This window comes from Notolepis coatsorum (assembly GCF_963971535.1).
Source record: "Notolepis coatsorum genome assembly, contig: SCAFFOLD_158, whole genome shotgun sequence".
Taxonomy (NCBI): Eukaryota; Metazoa; Chordata; class Actinopteri; order Aulopiformes; family Paralepididae; genus Notolepis; species Notolepis coatsorum.
The window spans coordinates 453522-475834 of record NW_028172861.1 but is presented as its reverse complement, the minus strand read 5'-3'; the positions used below and the strand labels follow the sequence as shown (position 1 = coordinate 475834).

General features: G+C 47.3%; 2 protein-coding genes across 2 annotated transcripts in view; both read right to left on the bottom strand.

Moving 5' to 3' along the window:
• Positions 1-413: 413 nt before the first annotated feature.
• LOC311247959 (leucine-rich repeat, immunoglobulin-like domain and transmembrane domain-containing protein 2) lies at positions 414-9096 on the bottom strand (the record flags this gene model as incomplete). Its single annotated transcript, XM_084338934.1, has 3 exons — positions 414-1261; positions 5428-6218; positions 8987-9096. 3 exons carry the CDS (start codon positions 9094-9096, stop codon positions 414-416), a joined length of 1749 nt encoding a protein of 582 aa, XP_084195060.1.
• A 4289-nt stretch (positions 9097-13385) lies between these two features.
• The window catches only part of LOC311247958 (leucine-rich repeat, immunoglobulin-like domain and transmembrane domain-containing protein 1), a gene marked incomplete at both ends in the record, with an annotated part of 51400 nt that continues 42472 nt past the window's right edge, over positions 13386-22313 (bottom strand). Inside the window, 3 exons of the mRNA XM_084338933.1 lie at positions 13386-14473; positions 21170-21475; positions 21573-21602. Coding sequence (XP_084195059.1) covers positions 13386-14473; positions 21170-21475; positions 21573-21602 — 1424 coding nt within the window. The remainder of the gene's footprint in view (positions 14474-21169; positions 21476-21572; positions 21603-22313) is intronic.

The following is a 22313-nucleotide window of genomic DNA, read 5'->3' as shown; positions in this document are numbered from 1 at the left end:
AATAAAGGTACATAATGTATGTTATATTATAGCTATAATTGTGGCTACAGCCCTTTATCTTCACAGTGGCAAAGCCACGGAGTACGTCCTTGAGACAACGGTCATCATTTCACAACCCCCAGGCCTGGAACAGAGGGAGATATGAGAGTAAAAGCAAGGCAGATAATCCTTCAGAACATTGTTTCATATTCTACTCTCTACCCAATACTGTAGAGATAATATTGTATATATATATTTTTTTTTATACATTATATACGTCATCTATTTTTTATCTAGCACGCTCTCAGGAGCAAAACAGAGAAAAAAGCATTTCATATAAAAGTATTCTGTATTTTTGTATGACAACAACTAATAAAGAAACTTGAAACTTGAAACAACAGGAGCAGTTTTCCCGCCCTTCCCCGCGTCTCGCCTCAATAGAGCTCCGCCGCGAGCCGGCCGCCGTCCCCCTTGACCTTGTGCGGCCGGTCCTCGGACCTCCTCCTCACCTTCATGTCCTCGCTGGACTCCCTGTTCACCAGGCCGTCGTCGCTGGCCGCCTGCAGGCTGTCGAACGTGCCCTGCCTCTCGCCGCCCCCCAGTGGCCGCTCCGCCGCGTCGCGCTCCCGCCGCCGGTTCCTCCAGTAGTCCGCCACGCGCTCCAGGCAGTTGAACTTGGCGTCGGTGGTGCAGGCGTACATGCCCACCGGCACGGCCAGCACCATGGCCAGCACGATCACCAGGACGTGGATCAGCTTCTCCTTCTGCTCCTTCTCGGTGACGTCGCTGCCCGTCATGAACACCACGCACTGGCCGGGCCGCGGCGCCCGGTTCTTCACGGTGACGCACATGTCGTACTTGGTGGCGGACGCCAGGCCCGACACGGAGTAGGAGTTGATGCCGGGCCCCACGGAGATCAGCTCGCGCTTCTCGCCGGCGCCCGAGCGGCCGAAGTGGACGGTGAACCAGGTGTCGGCGGGGCGCTCCAGCACGGCGTACCACTCCACGGTGATGCCGCGCACCGTCTGCTTGACGATGCGGATGTCGATGTAGACGCTGACCTCGGCGGTGGGGGGCGCGGCGGCCGGGGGTGGGGCGCCGCCCGGTGGGTAGAGGGACGACGGGGAGCCGTCGGGGAGGCGGACGTCCAGCAGGACCGCCGCGGAGGAGTTGCCCACGAAGTTGTTGGCGGCGCAGGTGTAGAGGCCGCGGTCGCCCAGCTGGAGGGAGGGGATCACCAGGTGGGAGCTGACGGTGTCCTCGGCCACCCTCTCCTGGGACTCTGGGAGGGGGGGGAGACAAAAGGGGAGAGTTGTGTTCCACGATCACCTGGTGGAGGGAGGTGTAGTGGTTACATCATTGCTGTTTCCGGGCCGGTCCGCCATCTTGAAAACGCAATGTATTTCCCCATTGCCCATTTCTAAATCGTCTTGTTTAAAACAAATAAAGCATGAAAACATAGTTTTCTAACTGCATCAGTCATATTGATATTGTGGTAATATTGACCTTGAATTTCATAACTAATATGTGTGAATAATTAGAGAACCATAATGTAAAAGCCAGGTGTACCTTTCAACAGCAGAATGGATTTTCAGTGCTAAAGTAAGGAGCTGATACTGGTGTTACAGAGACAGCTGGGTTGAACACAGGGCAGACCAGCTTAGACTTGTTGAAGAGCAGAATATACTTACAGGATGATTAGTCATGGACACTAATTCACAAACAAAGTTATCTATTAATCAACTGTTTAGTATCAAAAGGTAAGCCAAGAGTAAAACCATAATATTATGCCTTGTATACTTTTTAGCAGCAGAGTGGGTTGCAGGGCTAAATGAGGAACGATTCTAGAGACAGTTGCATCAGATAACAGCAGGAACAGTTATTTCAACCCCCACTAGCAGATGTACTCAACACTAGAACAAAGGAACTGAAAAGTCACACTCAACTGTTAGCAGATTTCAGCAGCGACAGCAGAGACCAGATAACTGGCTCTGATAGTATAAGACAGGACTAAAGATCATTAATCAATAAGGACATGTTTCAAAGTTAAATGAAAAAGCATGATACTTGATTGGCTTTGATTGGATTGACAACTCTATAAAGAAACCAATAAAAACATCTATATAGATATTTAGAATTAAGAATCCTGGTATAGTTATCACAGTTATATGATCTGGTAAATAAAGGTTGGTGTGGTCTCCTATATGATGTCTGATATCAGCCTAGAAGCAATGACTGTACTGGGATGATATGAGAGGTCTATAGGTCATTACACAAACCATATAGATTGGAAAATTAATAATGGTACACGAAGGAATGTTGATGCATTCAGAGGAGACACCGACGGGGGCCACAGGCAGCCCCCCCCCCCCTCCCTGTCCAAACATGAGAGGCCACAGCCCAAAGGAGGGGGCCATTGACACCAACCCCCACAGAAGAACCAACCGGATTGGACCAAACGTATTATTAAAATGTGCTACTATTGGTGGGAAATTATAGTATTTAAGAGCAAAACAGTGTTAATTCAGGAGCCCAGACCGCCCCAGGTCTGCGGCTCCCCGCTCCCAACCCAGAGAATGCTATCGGCTGATTTTCATGTAAGTAAGCTGGATGGCCCCATGGTTGGTTAGAATAGAATGTAAAGATACTTATCTTAGAAACCAGGCTTACTCATATGAAAAGGGCTTACAGTAGATTCTCTATTTTCATTGATGTTAACTCTTTCAGTGCCACTCACGAGATTTCTCGTGTTTTTTTATAGGTGGTTGCTAGCCACTCACGAGATTTCTCTGATTTTTTTTATTTTTGCGATCTGAAAAATTATTGCATCACCCGAGCCTACCCGAGTATAGCCGAGGGGCGCCGACAATCACTGTGGAAAAAAGCGCCCCCTGTCGTCTCCCAGATGACATAAGTGATTTTGGAATGGACTCAATGAAAATGAATGGGGAAAAAAATCCGGTACTCCACATTTTCCAGTTCACTGATCCAGCCGGGGTTACCACAGTTCATTCTGGAGCCTCAGATCCCCGCGGATCATAGAGATCTACTGTGTCGCGTTGGATCCATACACTTATCGATTTTTTCGAATGGTGATCAGGAATTGGAATATACCAGTTGGATACCATCTGATGTCAGGTAAGGACTCTGTGTTATCAGTGGTAGGATAATCGGAGTAAGTTTGATGAAGTTATAAGCTGTTTTGTGAAATGTCTTCTTTCGGTTTCATTGTAAAAGTCCGAGAGGAAATCAACGGGGCGATTATCAGTGCGCGGCCGTAATGTGCGTGCGTGCACGTATAATATTGATCATCTAGCGTTTATTTGAAAACGATTCATAAAAAGGCAGACGAATATCAACGTTGTGGAATATTCCACTAAAAGACGATTTTCATAGAATGCTCCAGAATGAGCTGTTTTTATATCAAAACGGGGGCTTTTCTAACTGCTCTGAAACGGAAACGACGCGATAAAAAAAGAATCTGCCTTCACAGCACTGACTGGAAAATAGTATTTGATAATGCGATGGGCAGATTAGACACATAGCCATAATTTAAAACATAGATTAGGCGATATTAACGTTAACATTGGCGCGGATGGTGGCATTCAAGCGGTAAAACGGAAAACCAGGCATGGCATTGAAAGAGTTAACAATGACTGTTGTATGTACATGTTGGGGTTTTGAGATGCAAACCTTGTTGATCCTTTGTACAAGACAGACTTTTAATTCACTCTGGGCCGCCGAGGCAAATAAATACATGAGTTTGAATTCGAACTCTGTGGTCTGGACTGCACGTTTATTCCTTGCTGGCTATATTGGAAGTCAGATGAGGAGACCAAATTCTATCACTTATGATCTTTTCCTCCTTCCAGATAACAACCTCATTGTACTGCGAATAAACCTTAGGTTTTGTATAGGATTATACAACAATATCATAGGGAAAATATCTCTAATGACAATATAATCATGACGTTTGAGACAATCTCCATAACTGATTACAATGACTTTAAGTCGGTGTGCCTTGGGATTCTGGGTTGACCTTTGGTGTGCCTTGGGATTCTGGGTTGACCTTTGGTGTGCCTTGGGGAAAATACAGTTTCTGGTTTCCCGTTCTCACTTTAACCAATCAGGAGAGAGAACTCCACACTGCAAAAATGGTCTGACAAAAATAGTAAGAAATAAAAAATAAATATGTGCTTGAAACAAGTAAAATAATCTGCCAGCAAATTTGGCTCTGCAAGATTTCTTGAAATAAGAAACATATCTAGGGTTCTATCTCCTGATTGGATAAAGTGGGAAGGGATACCAGGGAATGTATTTTGTGTTTACTGCAGAGAGGAGGGACTGGGAGACCCATGTTACTGACCAAACACTCTATATCAGTGATGACTGTCAGACGGTCAGACCCATGTTACTGACCAGACACTCTATATCAGTGATGACTGTTTACTGCAGAGCGGAGGGACTGGGAGACCCATGTTACTGACCAGACACTCTATATCAGTGATGACTGTTTACTGCAGAGCGGAGGGACTGGGAGACCCATGTTACTGACCAGACACTCTATATCAGTGATGACTGTTTACTGCAGAGCGGAGGGACTTGGAGACCCATGTTACTGACCAGACACTCTATATCAGTGATGACTGTTTACTGCAGAGAGGAGGGACTGGGAGACCCATGTTACTGACCAGACACTCTATATCAGTGATGGCTGTTTACTGCAGAGTGGAGGGACTGGGAGACCCATGTTACTGACCAGACACTCTATATCAGTGATGGCTGTTTACTGCAGAGTGGAGGGACTGGGAGACCCATGTTACTGACCAGACACTCTATATCAGTGATGGCTGTTTACTGCAGAGTGGAGGGACTGGCAGACCCATGTTACTGACCAGACACTCTATATCAGTGATGACTGTTTACTGCAGAGTGGAGGGACTGGGAGACCCATGTTACTGACCAGACACTCTATATCAGTGATGGCTGTTTACTGCAGAGAGGAGGGACTGGGAGACCCATGTTACTGACCAGACACTCTATATCAGTGATGACTGTTTACTGCAGAGCAGGAGGGACTGAGAGACCCATGTTACCGACCAGACACTGTATATCAGTGATGACTGTTTACTGCAGAGTGGAGGGACTGGGAGACCCATGTTACTGACCAGACACTCTATATCAGTGATGACTGTTTACTGCAGAGCAAAGGGACTGGGAGACCCATGTTACTGACCAGACACTCTATATCAGTGATGGCTGTTTACTGCAGAGCAGGAGGGACTGGGAGACCCATGTTACTGACCAGACACTCTATATCAGTGATGGCTGTCAGAATGTAGAGATATTATTTTAACACGTAGACCACTTATTTAGACACAAGAAATACCACTCACAGCACCTCTAAGCTAGTTTTGGATAGCCTGTGTCGACATGACGCTCACTCACCATGAAAGCCTCTGATTATCTTCAGACTGTACGTCCACCACACCTCGGGCTCCGGCCTGGCCTTGGCCAAGCAGCGCAGGGTGATGTTCCCCCCCGCCGGCGCGGTGATGTTGGCGAACGGAGTGGCGGCGACGGGCTTGGTGCACGCCCCCAGCTCCACCTCCAGGAAGAACCTCCCGGCCCTGCGCTCCGGCCCCGAGCAGGTCAGGTAGGAGTTCATCAGGATGACGGGCGGGCGGAGCGACCGGACGAACTCCACGAAGCCCTTCAGGCGGCAGTCGCAGAGCCACAGGTTGTCGTGAAGCGCCAGGACGACGTTGGACGCGAAGCCGCTCGCCTGCCCCTCGCCGGCGCTGTGTATCTTCCGATAAAGGGGCCAGTTTAGGAAGACCTCCTTGGAGACGACCGTCAGCCGGTTGAAGGACACGTCGAAGTAGGTCAGGCCCGGCAGGAACGTCAGCGCGTACTCCGGCAGGACGTCCAGCCGGTTGTGCTTCAGGTCCAGTATCTTCAGGGCGGGCGTGTCCTCGAACGCCGTCCACGGCACCGATCGCAACTTGTTGCCCTGCAGACGGAGCTCCGTTAAGTTCCCCAAACCCTTGAGGCCCTTCGAGTTCATCACGGTGATGTCGTTGAAGTTCAGCCACAGGTTTTCCAAGCCGGGCGTTCCTGAGAACGCTCCTCTGGGTATCTCGGTGAAGTGGGACTTCTCGATGCGTATCTTGGTCACGTCGTGTGGAAGGTTCTCTGGAAGGGCCCCGAACGCACCCTCCTCCATGCACACGAGTGACCTGCGGTGGGAGGCAACGTCGTTTCGTTCAGTGGTACATAAACGTGCTCCATTCTAAATTATACTTAAAAGTAAAAGTGGAGGAAATATTTGATATTGAATGTACTTAAGTATCAAAAGTAAAAGTACTTGTGAGCGTTCAAACCTCAAACCATGACCTCTAAATGTTGTGTTAAAGTGGTATGTGGTCCAGTTATACTGCTCTGATTAAAGGTTATGTTAAAGTGGTATGTGGTCCAGTTATGCTGCTCTGATTAAAGGTTATGTTAAAGTGGTATGTGGTCCAGTTATGCTGCTCTGATTAAAGTTATGTTAAAGTGGTATGTGGTGTTACACTCCCAGACCTGCCCAAGGCTGGGCGAGTCAACACCACAGTCACAGTGTGAACAATGGGTCTCGCTGTCCCACACAAGGAACAGACAGTATGAAAGATGTGAATAGTGGTATCATCGCGCCATCTAGTGATCTTTTACAGATGATGTACGCTGTGGTGATAAACCTCCTAAACAGTTTGCTGTCGCTGCATTTATTGTTGATGTTACAATTGTTATCTGTTTAGGTTGTTCTCTGTGTTTGTATCTCTGATTCTGTGTGTTACCTGTTGTATAGCCTTGTCCCTGTTGTGTTGATATTTGTATTAGTTCTAGTTCTTATGCCTTTCTTCCCCCAGCTGTCGTCCATTATTAATTAGTGTCAGTATTTATGGTCTGTGGTTTTGTTGAGTTGCTTGTGGAGTCATTCCTCCTTGTTACCTGTTCCTGTGATGTCTTTGTCAAACGTCGTCCTTGCCCTGTAGTTGTGTTCTGTCTAAAGTAAGTGTATGTTAGTTTTCTGTTTATTGCTCTTTTGTTTTCATGTGTTCAGTCCGTCTTCTGGTTAGGTGTTGTTTGTATTTAGAGCCAGTGCGACTGTGCCTATTATTTTGTGCTTTTTGTACATTTGTCGTGGCTAAGTAAAAGCTCTTAAAATCGTGACCGTCGTCTCCTGCCTGCTCACTCTCGTCCTGCTGCCTTGGGTTCTACCTCCACCTTACCTCATCGTAACATGTGGTCCAGTTATGCTGCTCTGATTATGTCCTCTTTACAGGCTTGAATTTGTCAGGCCATGTTTTCTATGCAAAATACTTTTCTTCAAAGTAACTAGTATCTGATGGGTTCAGATAAATGTAGTGGAATATTTCCTTAGAAATGTAGTGGAGTAAAAGTACAAAATTCCCTCCAATGAAAATACTCTAAATTGTACTTAAGTACATACTTATAGTTCCTTTCCACCATTGGCTTTGTTATCCTTAGACTAAGGCTGTCAAAGTTAACACCAGGGGTGCGTTGCTCATGGGACGGGGTTGCACGACGCGCAACCAAGCTTTTGTGAGCAGAAGCGCGTGCACACAGGAATGCGCTGCACTCGACTGATGCGCCAACTCGCTAAGTACCCACCTGGCTACTTTGCATATCAATAGCGCCGGTCGTCAGGTGTGTTCAAATACGTCCTCAGATACATTCACACCTAACTTGTTGTGAATGACATGTGTTACATTCCATTCGTAGAGGCAATTAGGCACTGTCTTTAGTCTGTGCTTATGCGAGGGAACATTTATGCGCATGCGCGGCAGCGAGCGCACGTGCCCAGGAGCGCGCGTGCACGTGGCATCATTAGCGTGCGTGCAACCAGATTTGATATCAGCAACGCAACACTGGTTAATGTGATATTAGCGCGTTAGCGCACACGTTTAACCTTCACTCAGGTGTATTATTGATACTCTCATTGATACTATGTTTGTTTCTGACTTAAAGTGTGTGTGTGTGTGTGTGTGTGTGTGTGTGTGTGTGTGTGTGTGTGTGTGTGTGTGTGTGTGTGTGTGTGTGTGTGTGTGTGTGTGTGTGTGAGAGAGATAGAGAGAGAGGGGGGGGGGTGAGAGAGATGAGGAAGGGGCAAGAGAGAAAGAGATCTGGGAGAGTGTGTGTGAGAGAGAGGGAGAGGGGGGGTGAGAGATGAGGAAGGGGCAAGAGAGAAAGAGAGCTGGGAGAGTGTGTGTGTGAGAGAGAGAGAGAGAGAGAGAGAGAGAGAGAGAGAGAGAGAGAGAGAGAGAGAGAGGGGCGGGGTCTTGAGTCCTCAGCCCTTGTGTGTGTGAATGTAACAAGTTCCTAACGTTTTCTTTCCCCTATTATTTCATGCACACTTTATTCATTGTTTTAAATGATTATTTTCTTTTAAGTTAATTTGTGCATCACTCTGTTTTGAATTTGATGCAAATTTGCAATGCATGAGGGTCATCCTTTTGTGTTAAATGGCTGCATAGAGCAAGCATGTGTTGACTCTCATGTTGATAAGAGTATTAAAACTTGAAAAACATCCGTTTAAGGTTTAAGGTAGATTTAGAACAGATACAAAATATGCAATTAATTTGCAATTAATTATTTTAATCGATTGACAGCCTCACCGTAGACCCATCTAACTTCATAAAACAATGCATGACAGTAGCACCATAACAACAGCAAATGAGAGCTATACAGTATATCGTGCAACAACCTTGACCTATCTCTAGACTACATTTAGCCTACCTACTCGTCCTAATGTCTGCTGAAATCAGTAGCCATTTCAATAGTCACGGGCAATAATTCATCCCATATCAACTATATGAAACATCTATCTTCACGTAAACAAAATGTTGCAACCGACGTCACCAGCATCAACAACAATGTAACGCCTGCCCCTAATACCTCCGACTGGAGGTGACCGACCGACGATTATAAAGACGAGCCTTCTTACCTCCCGTGGCGGTCCGCGACGCAGCTGCACCCGCTCAGACACTGTGAATACGCCCGATATCCTCGAGTGAGCAACACCACTGCGACTAATACGTTGCGAAATGTGTCCATAGTAGTAGTCCAAGGCGGGAATTGACAAATGTCTTGAGCCATATTCTCATTCTCTCAGGCCATGTCAACCAACCGTCTGTGGCAGACCAAAGAAGCCCTGCTACTAAGCCTAATCCCCAGAGGCACTGCGTATAAGAGAGACGAGAGGTGACCAGGTCATCAGGCCGGTGCGTGATTAGAGCGCTTCAGTGTCAGTAGGTCTCGTCTAGACGGAGAGGGGATGTATATCCCTGTCATTGGCCGCATGACAGGAAACTGATCAGTCACCACCGACAAGAAAACAATGTACTACTACTACTACTACTACTGGGCACGTATCCAGTCAAATTAGCCTCATTTAATTGCACTATTTTACTCTGTGTCCCATTCTATTTTCCTATTTTATTACAGGTTCTTCTAAACGGTCAGGTATTATTGAACTGTGTGGCTATATCGAGACAAGCAGGAAGAACCAGGCCCGGAACTGCGCCCCCATGAGAGGGAGGTTCGAGGGGTCAAAGTGGGCATCAAACAGGAAGGAAGACGGGTTTTAAACTGTGGATACTAAACGGGGAAGGTGAAGACGGTTTTAAACTGTTAAACAGTCATTTGGAACATTTTGTATTGCACTGCACTATTGCATCACTTGACTACTATTTTATTGCACTGCACTATTGCACAATTTGACTCTATTCTATTTTACTCTTTTTATTATTGTGTTAATAAAGAGATATGATAACGATAATTAGTGATGCACCGATGTGAAAATTGTGGCCGATACCGATAACCGATATTAATATTGCTGTTCTGGCCGATACCGATATTTACCGATGTCGATATCTCTGTATAGAAAACACTTTTTTATGATAATCAAATAAAGAGCTATTTTCCAAAACGCATAATTTTTTTACTTTTGTAACTTATTTTCAGAAATGACTGATATTTTGAAACTATTTAAGGCCAAAACATGTAAAAATTAAAAAAAAACATTAAAAAAAACATTTTTTTTTTTTTTTTTTTTTTTTTTTTTAATATCGGCCCTATCTTGATATCGGTCCGATACCGATGTGTAAAAAAACGGCCATATCGGCCGATATTATATCGGCGGCCGATATATCGTGCATCACTAACGATAATATATGTTAGATCCTGATGTGAAAAACTGTGATTTTATGTCTGCACTTTAGGGCTGACCCCTATTAATCGATTAGTCGACTAATCGGTCGAAAGGAGCCGTAGTCGACTGGCCAACCTCTTAGTCGAATATAACAAAAAAAAAATTAAAAATATTATTATTATTTTTTTTTTATCATTCTTTCCAAAAGAAAAGAGGCCTAGAAGCGTGGCTAACGCTAATGGCACGCATACCAGTGAGGCTAACTGCCAACTAAAACAGGCACAGAGGCACTGAAAGAGGATTTCACCCGTCTAATGAACACACTAGACTAGACAAATATCAAGATGTATCCATCAGTGGACCAATTGCATGCTTTTGCAGAGGACAAGAAGCCTTCAGTCGACTCCTTCAGACATTAAGCACCCCCCACAGCCCAAATAGAATGATAAAAAATGTAAACATTTTTTTTTGAAATATTATATATATATATTTTTTTTGTCGACCAATAGTCGACTAACGGCAAATTTTGGCCAATCCTAGTCGACCATCCAAATCCTTCGTCGGGGACAGCCCTACTGCACTTTATGTGCTCATTTTGTGCCCGTCTCTTTTCTGCTGCGAAGCACTTTGAGCTGCAATTCTTGTATGAAATGTGCTATACAAATAAAGTGTATTATTATTATTATTATTATTATTATTATTATTATTATTATTATTATTATTATTATGAATTGATATGAATTAAGCAAACCCATGCGTCAAACGTGGCCTAATGGATTTAACCCTTTCACTGCCACACGACAAAGGGTTAATCATTTCACTACCACACTACAGACGGTTAACCCTTTCACTACCACACTACAGACGGTTAACCCTTTCACTACCACACTACAGAAGGTTAACCTTTCACTACCACAATACAGAAGGTTAACCCTTTCACTACCAAACTACAGACACTTAACCGTCTGTGGTGTGGTAGTGAAAGGTTAACCTTCTGTAGCGTGGTAGTGAAAGGGTTAACCTTCTGTAGTGTGGTAGTGAAAGGGTTAAGTCCAATATATATATACCCAATCTAAAAACACCCAGATCAAACGAGGTGAAACCAAGGATGAAGACACACAACAGGCAGCCAGCACCGCAAACCAAATAAATATATATAAAACTTTATTTCAATCAATTAAAATAGTGTCATTGGAATAAATAACAGATCTATGTATAGAATCGGTTCATGGTGCATCTATAGGTGTCACAGAGAACAGGTAATACATGGTTAGAGATAAGTTGAAGTGATAATGTCTCTCGTTTTCCGGGAATGGTTCAAACATTTCTGCATCGTTTTTCCACCCTATTTACATTTGACACTTTTGGTTCAGTCCTCAGTGTACATTTCTCCAGCTCCGGCTTTAAAACTCTTCCCGCCATTGTGTGTCGAACCGTTGCCCGCGTGTCTATCCCCTTCCCGCCATTGTGTGTCGAACCGTTGCCCGCGTGTCTATCCCCTTCCCGCCATTGTGTGTCGAACCGTTGCCTTGTCTATCTCCTTCCGCCATTGTGTGTCGAACCGTTGCCTTGTCTATCTCCTTCCGCCATTGTGTGTCGAACCGTTGCCCCGCGTGTCTATCCCCTTCCGCCATTGTGTGTCGAACCGTTGCCTTGTCTATCTCCTCCGGGGAACGTATAGATACAGATGCATGCAGAGGCGTAGGCGTACCGTAGTATATGTAAGTGTAAGGTATCGTCGAGAAAGGTATATTTACAAATCATACGCGTACATATTTGGACATAAACAACGGAAAAGCCGATCATTGAGTTCCCGTTTACATCATCGGTCTGCAGTGGTGTTCTCCCCTGGGATGGGAGGTGGTTTAGAGTTGAGGATTAACTTTTTTTTGTAACGCTAATTTTACATATCCAGCTCTTAAAAATCGCACCTCTACTGCAAGGGGGCGCAGTATCGTTCACGCCTCGTTAACAGCACTGCCAGGTTAATGGTGCACGGTGACCGCAGTAGCAGCTCAGAGTCCTATAGGAGTTGCATCTGTAGCCTTTTGGTCACTGATGATTCCGCTTCGCAGGCCCGGCGATGCAGACATTTGTTCGGGGCGTAAAGCGACGTCGTGTGAATCTGTGTGAATGTGTCAATTCTGTCCCAAGTTATACCATACGGATATATATTCATACACTTTCCTGTAAGAATGAGTTCCGGCGTTCATATTTACTCCATCTGTGTTACAGGTAATGTGACGTATTCTAGAGGTATCTAGAAAAAGAAGTGGATAGAAATGACCAAAGATCCTCTAAACTGATATCTCCATGATGAGCGCAGCGTGCAAAAGATCCTCTAAACCGATATCTCCATGATGAGCGCAGCGGGCAAAAGATCCTCTAAACTGATATCTCCATGATGGTGCAGCGTGCAAAAGATCCTCTAAACTGATATCTCCATGATGGTGCAGTGGGCAAAAGATCCTCTAAACTGATATCTCCATGATGAGCGCAGCGTGCAAAAGATCCTCTAAACCGATATCTCCATGATGAGCGCAGCGTGCAAAAGATCCTCTAAACTGATATCTCCATGATGGTGCAGCGTGCAAAAGATCCTCTAAACTGATATCTCCATGATGAGCGCAGCGTGCAAAAGATCCTCTAAACTGATATCTCCATGATGGTGCAGCGTGCAAAAGATCCTCTAAACCGATATCTCCATGATGGTGCAGCGGGCAAAAGATCCTCTAAACCGATATCTCCATGATGGTGCAGCGGGCAAAAGATCCTCTAAACTGATATCTCCATGATGGTGCAGCGGGCAAAAGATCCTCCTCTAAACTGATATCTCCATGATGGTGCAGCGGGCAAAAGTCCTTTGATAGAAGTTCCCTCGCTGCGGCGGTGGCGTGGGCGGCGTGACCCAGCGGGGAGGGATGGGCGGGGGGGGCGAGTCCCACGGGCAAGGGCTGTGCGGGCGCGTGGGCGGCGGGCTGACCTCGGGATGCCGGTAGGGGTGAGCGTACGGGTGGTGATGCGGGTACGGGTGGGGGTGCGAGTGCGAGGGCTCGGCGGGAGGCTGAGGGTGCGGATGACGAGGGTGCGGCGGAGCTTCCGAGTGGCGGCGGGGCCGCTGGGGGTGGGGGTGCCGGTGGGGGTGGGGGTGCGAGCGGGGGAGGTGGAGCGGCGCCGGAGCTGGAGCGTGACGTCAGCAGAAGTACTCGTCGGGCTGTCCCTCGATCTTGGCCGTGGCCTCGGAGTCCAGGCTGGAGCGCGCCGACAGCAGCCGGTTGGACTCCTCCGGGTTCAGCCGCGCCAGGTACTCGCCCTCCAGCCCCTTGGCCTTGGCGCCGGCGGGCGACAGCGCCTCGAAGGTCACGTACGAGTCCTGGAGGTCCTTGGCCTTCTTGCCCCAGTACTTCTGGACGCGTCGCTTCAGCGCGCCGCAGCACACGATGACGGTGAGCGGCACGGCGACGATGATGGCCACGGTGATCACGATGACGTTGATCATCTTCTGGGTGCCGGTGGCGATGGCCGCCTCGTCCGTGGAGAAGATCACGCACTGCTCCTTCTTGGGGATGAGGCCGCGGACGCACACGCAGGCGATGTACTTGGTGCGCGGCACCAGGCCGTCGATGGTGACGCGGTTCTGGCCCGCGCCCACGTTGATCTTCCTCATGTCCCGCTCGCCGAACACGGCGTAGAGGACGCTGAACGCCGTGGTGTTCTTGGCCTTGGGCGCCCGCCAGTTCAGGGCGATGGTGGAGTCCGAGTCGCCCACCACCTTGACGGAGCGCACCACCCGGCTGGGGTCCTGCTGGAGGGACGAGGTGTTGGCCGACAGGTTGCTGAGGTTGGTCTTCTCCAGCTCCAGCTGGAGGCCGTCCGGAGCGGAGGGCGTGACGGGGGGCGCGGCGGGCGTCGTCCCGGGGGTGGCTCTGTCGGCCGGGCTGTAGGCGGCTACTCCAGCCCCAGGCTCGGGCCCAGACCCAGGCGGAGGGCCGGGCTCCGTGGCGGACGGGATCACGTATCTGCCCACCAGCTTCTCCTGGTAGGCGGCCTTGCCGGCCACCGCGGCGCCGGGCTTCTTGGATTTCTGCCTCTGCCTGTTGTCAGCGCCGGTTTGGTTGCCGTCGGGTCTCGGCGCGTTGGAGACCATGAGGGAGATGACGGCCTCGGCCGCGCCGGCGTAGTTGGTGGCCTGGCAGACGAATTTCCCCGAGTCGCGGTAAGACACGGCCGGGACGCTCAGGATTGACCAGGTGATGCCCTCCTTGGACGCCTCCTGCTGGACTGTGGGGCACAGAGAGAAAAGGCCACGGCTGTTACACCATATTAACACAGTCTGGGCCAATCACGGCTTTTTTACTAGGGATGCTCGATAATGGCTTTTTTACCGATACCGAAATACCGATATTGTCCAACTCTTAATTTCCGATACCGATATCAACCGATACCGATATATGCAGGGTTCCCCCCCCCCCCCCCCCAAAAAACGGAATAATTTCAGGTAATTAACATTACATATCTCTTGTTGTGGAATTAACACAACATTATGCATACTTTTGACAATAAATAAAATCAGAATTTGTTCTTACTTGCTTGCCTGGGTAAATAAAGGTTATAGAAATGTAAAAAAAAAAAAAATTATTTTCTTTTGAAAATAGATATTTTCCGATATCACATTTTAATGCCGATATCGGCCGATAATATCGGTAGGCCGATAATATCGGACATCCCTACTTTTTACGTGTTTGGCCGCCGACCGTTGAGTGCCATAAACGTAAAAAAGTTGTTTTTGGATCGTTTGATCTTTTTACTTTGATCCCCGCTCTACACAGTTGCCCAGAGTGATCTGTGTCGTTTAGGGCACGTCCCGACCCATTGGAACTGCATTCTGATCGACTATCACCAGGTGGCAGTATCGTCCTATGTCTGAACTGCACGGGGCTCTGGGCTGATAGTCAGCTTCACTTTCATTCTCTCCTCGGTTAGTAGCCCCTCCTTCTCCTGGGACAGAAATTCACAGTCCTCGCCTCGGAATTCCGTTGCACAAGTGTATTTGACCATCGAAACGTGTATAGGACATTTACCCGGGCCAGTTTCGAATTGTGGCCTCCCGTAGGTGCTCTTTTAGAGCGGTTTTGAGCGGTTTTTAGTTCACCTGTCTTCAACCAAAATGGAAGGAGAGTGAAGTACACAGAGAATGTGCAAATATACAATACATTCACCAAACATTACACAAGACAACCAATGATGCAGACTGATGAAAATACAAATGTTCTCTCCGTATACCGAATCACAACAAAACATGTCCCAGTTTCCCATAAATTCTCTGGCCAGATCCAGCTAGATAATGTCTAGTATGTACTCTATTTAAATTGGTTCTATTTTTGTTTTTGTTTTACCGTAATTGTAGCCTGTACTGGATACAGTATTTTATGTCTGTCTGATATTTGCTGAGCTTACAGTGTTATGCACACTACTGTATAGCATGAAAACTGGGACATGTTGTGTTGTGATTCTCCATGTTGAAATGTTGACTAATTTGGGAGAGGAAAAGTTGGAAGAGGAAAATTATATTTTGGGATTTGGGTATGAGATAAAAAATATATTTTCATCAGTCTGCAGCATTGGTCTTGTGTAGTGTTTGGTGAATTGATTGTATATTTTGCACATTCTGTGTGTACTTCACTTACAGTGCTCTAATCACTGAGAAGTAGACTTGCTAAAAGTGTTTTAGGTTCAGCACAGCAGTGTGTAACTGGTTCAAACTGAATAAAGTAATTTATACAATGGCATGCAAATTTCTCGATTCTGATTGGCTGAAACAGTCAAGTTAGACGTGGTTATTTCTCATAACCCACGCTCGTGATCCCAGAACCCGCCCACAACCGAATTACAATCACTCCGCCAGTTCGACTTTTTCATAGGAAAAACCAAGATGGCGGACAATAATCTTTACGAATGGATGTGTTGAAAGCGTCATAACGACTCATTCAAAAACTATTCTGTCACAGCGAATGTGTTAGTTTCTTACACAATGTTGGATTATGTAATTGGTGGGTCGTGAGTAATTGTAGAACAAAATATAAATCGCGGGAAGTCTGTTGTTAGATGCCATTCGTCAAAAGGACATTCATTTCACTGTTAATAAAACTTGCAAGCAATCAATCAATCAAACCAATAACACACGCTCACGCGGAGGTGCGCTGTTTTAAGTGAGCGTGTGTTATTGGATTGATTGATTGAAAATTTTATTAATGTCCGCCTTGTTTCGAACTGGTTATGCTTAGGCCCTCTTTCGAAGTTGGTTATGCTTAGAGTTTATCTTTAGAGCAGGCCGATAGACCACCAGCCCTGATTCCAAACTCTTAGCATAACCGACTTCGAAAGAGGGCGACTTCGAAAGAGGGCCTAAGCATAACCAGTTCGAAACAAGGTGGACATTAATAACATTTTCAATCAATCAATCAATCAATCCAATAACACACGCTCACTTAAAACAGCGCCCCTCCGAGCTGCGCCTCGGGCCTAACGACCACCCCTAGGCATGGTCTAATTCTCATAACCCACTCCTGCGCGTGATGTAATGCTTTAATGTAACATGTGTGTTTCATATGGTAACAAAATGTGTTTTTTATAAATGAGTGTATAGTTTTACAGGAGTGTTTAATTTAGCAAAGGATCTGAGGTGTTCTGCTAATTGTGTGTGTGGTTGTGCTAATTGTGTGTAGTGTTTTGAAACCGTGCTTAACCCATTGGACGCCAGAGGTCGCTGTGGGTGTATGGCCGTTTGTGCCAGCGCTGTAATGAAATGGGGGTAGATGCCGGTGTTTGTAGTGCTAAAACTATATTAAATATTATAGCTATGGATCTAATAACAACATCGATTGTCAGTGAGTTTCTTCCGGTCAACATGCAAAAACACAAAAACAGATAATCTTTTCATCCATAAATTCCCGTTTTATACCGTGGTGAATATGAGTATAGTTTTAGAGTGATTCTGTGTAATCCCAGGACACGCCGCCAAACAGCGCTTTACTGCATTTCATTATAAATCGTGCCATTTCTCGCCTGGATCAATAATCAATCTGAAATCAACGCTAGATTATCGGTATTATGTTTCATCATGCATGCAAGAAAGGGTGGGGGGGGGGATGTCGTTTTTCTATGCTTCGATCGCCACCAACGGGACACGGCCCCCACACACACACAGACACATGGAAAAAATTATCGGATCAACGCAAGATTGATAACATATGGGCACTAGGGATGCCCCAATCACGTTTTTTGCCACCGATACCGATCACCGATCGTCTACGAGCCATATCGGCCGATACCGATTTTTTTTTAAATTTAAATATACTTTTTTTTTAAATAAAATATATATATTATATAATCATACTTGTAGTTGTATTATCTGCGAGACATCGCCACCACGCAACAAGTCAAAATGCTCGCTATCTGCAAACAGCTCCACTGTGTGTGTATACTCTGCTTTGGTCAAATCACATTCAGCATGCCCTCAGCTAGCCCCTTTCATGACTGCGATGCAAGCCAGGGGCTCGAATACGCATCGAATCAATGTTATAAGACATTGTATCAGGAGCTATCTGTAGCTACTGCTAGCCGGCTAGATAACGTAAAGACAACGCCTCAGTGAACTATTTAGTTTACTGGGTCATTTTGTTTAAACAGTGAGCTAACGTGAGCTACCTAGCTAACGGAGGTATCATGCACTACTAGACTATTGCTGGAGCATTTGTTGATATCAGGAGCTATCAGTAGCTAGCCGGCTAGATAACGTTAAGACAACGCCTCAGTGAACTATTTAGTTTACTGGGTAATTTCGTGTAAACTGTGAGCTAACGTGAGCTAACATTAGCTACCTAGCTATCGGAAGTATCATGCACTCGACTATTGCTGGAGCATTTGTTGATATCAGGAGCTATCAGTAGCTAGCCAGCTAGATACCGTTAGACAATGCCTCATGTATTAAACTAAAAGTGAATAGTTGACTGGGTCATTTTGTTTAAACAGTAACGTTAGCTAGGTAGCTAACGTTAGCTCACAGAGGTTGCATGCACTAGACTAGAGCAGACTATTGCCGGAGGCAATAGGAGCCTCTGTTGACACGGGTCTGAGAGGGGCAGGGGGAGGAGGAGGGGGAGGGGCAGTGCGCTGCAGCTCTGTGTGCTTGAGAAAGAGGTCAGCGAGTGAGAACTCCACTAAGAATTGGATCATGTTGGCCGATCGATCGGGGCATCCCTAATGGGCACCCAAGTGGCGACCCATGTAACGTGCTGCGTCGCGAAGCGGCCGACCCGGGTTCGATTCCCGTACCCGTCGTCCTTTGCCGAATGTCTTCCCCCCGCTCTGTCTCCCGTTCTTCCTCTCTCTCTCTCTCTCTCTCTCTCTCTCTCTCTACCGGACTGCCCGGTAGTACAAACAAATAAAAATCTACCAAAAACATAAAAAAATAAAAATAAAAGATTGATAACATATAGTCTTTACCTTGTCTATGATGTACTGCAAAAAGAATAATCCAATTATCTGATCGCCATTCCCAGTACTGATCGCGATCGTGTGTCCAACGTTATCCAGCCGTGAAGATGAACGGGGCGCCGGGGGGGGGGGGGGGGGCTCGTAGGTGCATCTGTTAGAACGCTTGCCCTGCCCGAGTGTTTAGACCCCGCCCCCACGCCGCAGCTCGGCCCAGACACCGAGCCACATCGTTTCAAATGGAGTGCAATAGCAGCCGCAAGGCGTTAGGCGGCGGTATTGGACCGTTGCGGTCTCAGACAGAGCGCCACACATTTTCACGGCACAGCAGGATGAATTATGAATGGAAATAGCGAATAAAAGAAATAACGATCATAATAACGAGTTGCCTCATTGTTGGCGTCCAACGATTGGCGGGCTATAACGAGTTGACCCGTCATTGGCAATTAATGTGTTAAGCAATCGGAAAGAAAAACTGTACGTTTATCTTGGAACCATCTCGGAAAAGTGAGATAAAAACTGTGAAATATCACCATTCGTAAAAAAACAACCAGCACTGCTAACAAGCCTATCAGCTCCATCATGCGTCAGCTAATGCAGGTCGGGGGGGAAATGTTGAAAGTATTATGGAATTACAGTATTGAATTGAAAAGCGTGTTACATAACTCACAGCTCTGGTCACAGCTGTCAGTCGGACTTACAACCTCTGATAGATCTCTGTTTAATTAACGAGCGTCAGACAGAGGCTTTTTTTAATTGCTCAGATCGGATTATTTTAGTTTGGCTGTTCAAATTTTTTTTTTTTTTTTTTTTTTTTGTGCCAATATCATATTCCAGTGTGAACTGATCCACGCTACTGAACTGACCGGCATGTGCAAATTAATTATCATTAACTCATTGACCGCCGGGGATTAGCCTCATCCTGTAGTAGCTACCGCCACCGCTGTAAACGATGGGAGTCGCTCACCTTGTTTGCAGGGCTATATAACTATTTAAATATTATAGCTATATATGCAATACTATGGGCCCATTTGACATCGAGTATCTATCGTTCAAGGTGTGAAAAATGCAGCGTCGCAGTGAAAGGGTTAACCTTATGTAGTGTCACAGTGAAAGGGTTAACCATTCTATAGAGTGGTAGTGAAGGGTTAACCCTTTGCCGCGTGACAGTGAAAGGGTTAACCTTATGTAGTGTGGTAGTGAAAGGGTTAACCTTCTGTAGTGTGGTAGTGAACGGGTTAACCTTCCATAGTGTGGTAGTGAAAAGGGTTAACCCTTTGTCGTGTGGCAGTGAAAGGGTTAACCTTCTGTAATGTGGTAGTGAAATGGTTAACCTTCTTTATTGTGGTAGTGAAAGGCTTAACCTTCTGTAGTGTGGTAGTGAAAGGGTTAACCTTCTGTAGTGTGGTAGTGAATGGTTAACCTTCTGTAGTGTGGTAGTGAAAGGGTTAACCTTCTGTAGTGTGGTAGTGAAAGGTTAACCTTCTGTAGTGTGGTAGTGAAAGGGTTAACCCTTTGTCGTGTGGCAGTGAAAGGGTTAACCTTCTGTAGTGAGGTAGTGAAAGGGTTAACCGTCTGTAGTGTGGTAGTGAAAGGTTAACCTTCTGTAGTGTGGCAGTGAAAGGGTTAACCTTATGTAGTATGGTAGTGAAAGGTTAACCTTCTGTAGTGTGGCTGTGAAAGGGTTAACCTTCTGTAGTGTGGTAGTGAAAGGTTAACTTTCTGTATTGTGGTGGTGAAAGGGTTAACCATTTGTCGTGTGGCAGTGAAAGGGTTCACCTTATGTAGTGTGGTAGTGAAAGGGTTAACCTTCTGTAGTGTGGTAGTGAAAGGTTAACTTTCTGTATTGTGGTAGTAATAATAATAATAATAATAATGACTTGGATTTATATAGCGCTCTTCATGACACCCAGAGCGCTTCACAGAGTCCATTATTCGTTCATACACAGTCATACCGGTGGTGGTAAGCTACAATTGCAGCCAGAGCTGCCCTGAGGCAGACTCACGGAAGCGTGGCGAATAATCAACGCCTACGGCCCCTCCGACCACCACCAACATTCATTCACATGCATAGACATTCATACGAGGCAAGTAGGTTAAGTGTCTTGCCCAAGGACACAACGGCAGTGGGATGGACATGGGCTTGAGCGGGATTCGAACCACCAACCCTTCGATCATTGGACGACCCGCTCTACCCCTGAGCCACGCCGCCCATCTGTAGTGTGGTAGTGAAAGGGTTAAGCTTCCGTAGTGTGGCAGTGAAAGGTTAACCTTCTGTAGTATGGTAGTGAAAGGGTTAACCTTCCATAGTGTGGTAGTGAAAAGGGTTAACCCTTTGTCGTGTGGCAGTGAAAGGGTTAACCTTCTGTATTGTGGTAGTGAAAGGGTTAACCTTCTAAAAAAAAATCCATCCATACATTCCCGTTTGATCCGTGGTGAATATGAGTATAGTTTTGGTTAGGGGTTAATCCACCGCTGACTCACCGGTCCCGTTCAGGGCTCGTCCGTCCGTCCGGTGCCACGTCAGGTCCGGGATGGGCACCCCGATGGTCCCGCAGCGCAGCAGCACGTTGTTGCCCGGCGCGCTCCGGACGCGCGCCACCGCCGTGTGGACGCGCGGCGGCTGACAGCGGCGCAGCTCCGCGTCGCCGAACAGGACGCCCGACAGGCTCTCCGGTGCCGAGCAGCGCAGCCGCGTGTCAATCAGCGCCACGGCGGCCGTCGGTGACTTCTGGAACTGGACCAGGTCGTAGAGCCGACAGTCACACACCCAGGGGTTGTCGTGGAGACCTGGGGGGGAGGCAGGAGGAGAGAGGGTGAGCAGGAGAGAGGGTGAGCGGGAGAGAGGGTGAGCGGGAGAGAGGGGTGGTTCACATCACAGGCCGACAGTCACACACCCAGGGGTTGTCGTGGAGACCTGGAGGGGAGGCAGGGGGAGAGAGGGTGAGCGGGAGAGAGGGTGAGAGAGGGTGAGCGGGAGAGAGAGGGTGAGTGGGAGAGAGGGAGGAGGAGAGAGGGTGAGGAGGAGAGAGGGTGAGCGGGAGAGAGGGTGAGAGAGGGTGAGCGGGAGAGAGAGGGTGAGTGGGAGAGAGGGAGGAGGAGAGAGGGTGAGCAGGAGAGAGAGGGTGAGAGAGGGTGAGCGGGAGAGAGGGGTGGTTCACATCACAGGCCGACAGTCACACACCCAGGGAGGGGTTGTCGTGGAGACCTGGGCGGAGGCAGGAGGAGGAGGGTGAGCAGGAGAGAGGGTGAGAGAGGGTGAGCGGGAGAGAGAGGGTGAGTGGGAGAGAGGGAGGAGGAGATAGGGTGAGCAGGAGAAGGGTGAGAGAGGGTGAGCGGGAGAGAGAGGGTGAGTGGGAGAGAGGGAGGAGGAGAGGGTGAGGAGGAGAGAGGGTGAGCGGGAGAGAGGGTGAGCGGGAGAAAGGGTGAGCGGGAGAGAGGGTGAGGAGAAGAGAGGGTGAGGGTGAGAGAGGGTGAGGGTGAGAGAGGGTGAGCGGGAGATAGGGTGAGGGTGAGAGAGGGTGAGAGAGGGTGAGCGGGAGAGAGGGTGAGAGGCGGGAGAAAGGGTGAGCGGGAGAAAGGGTGAGCGGAGAGAGGGTGAGGAGGAGAGAGGGTGAGCGGGAGAGAG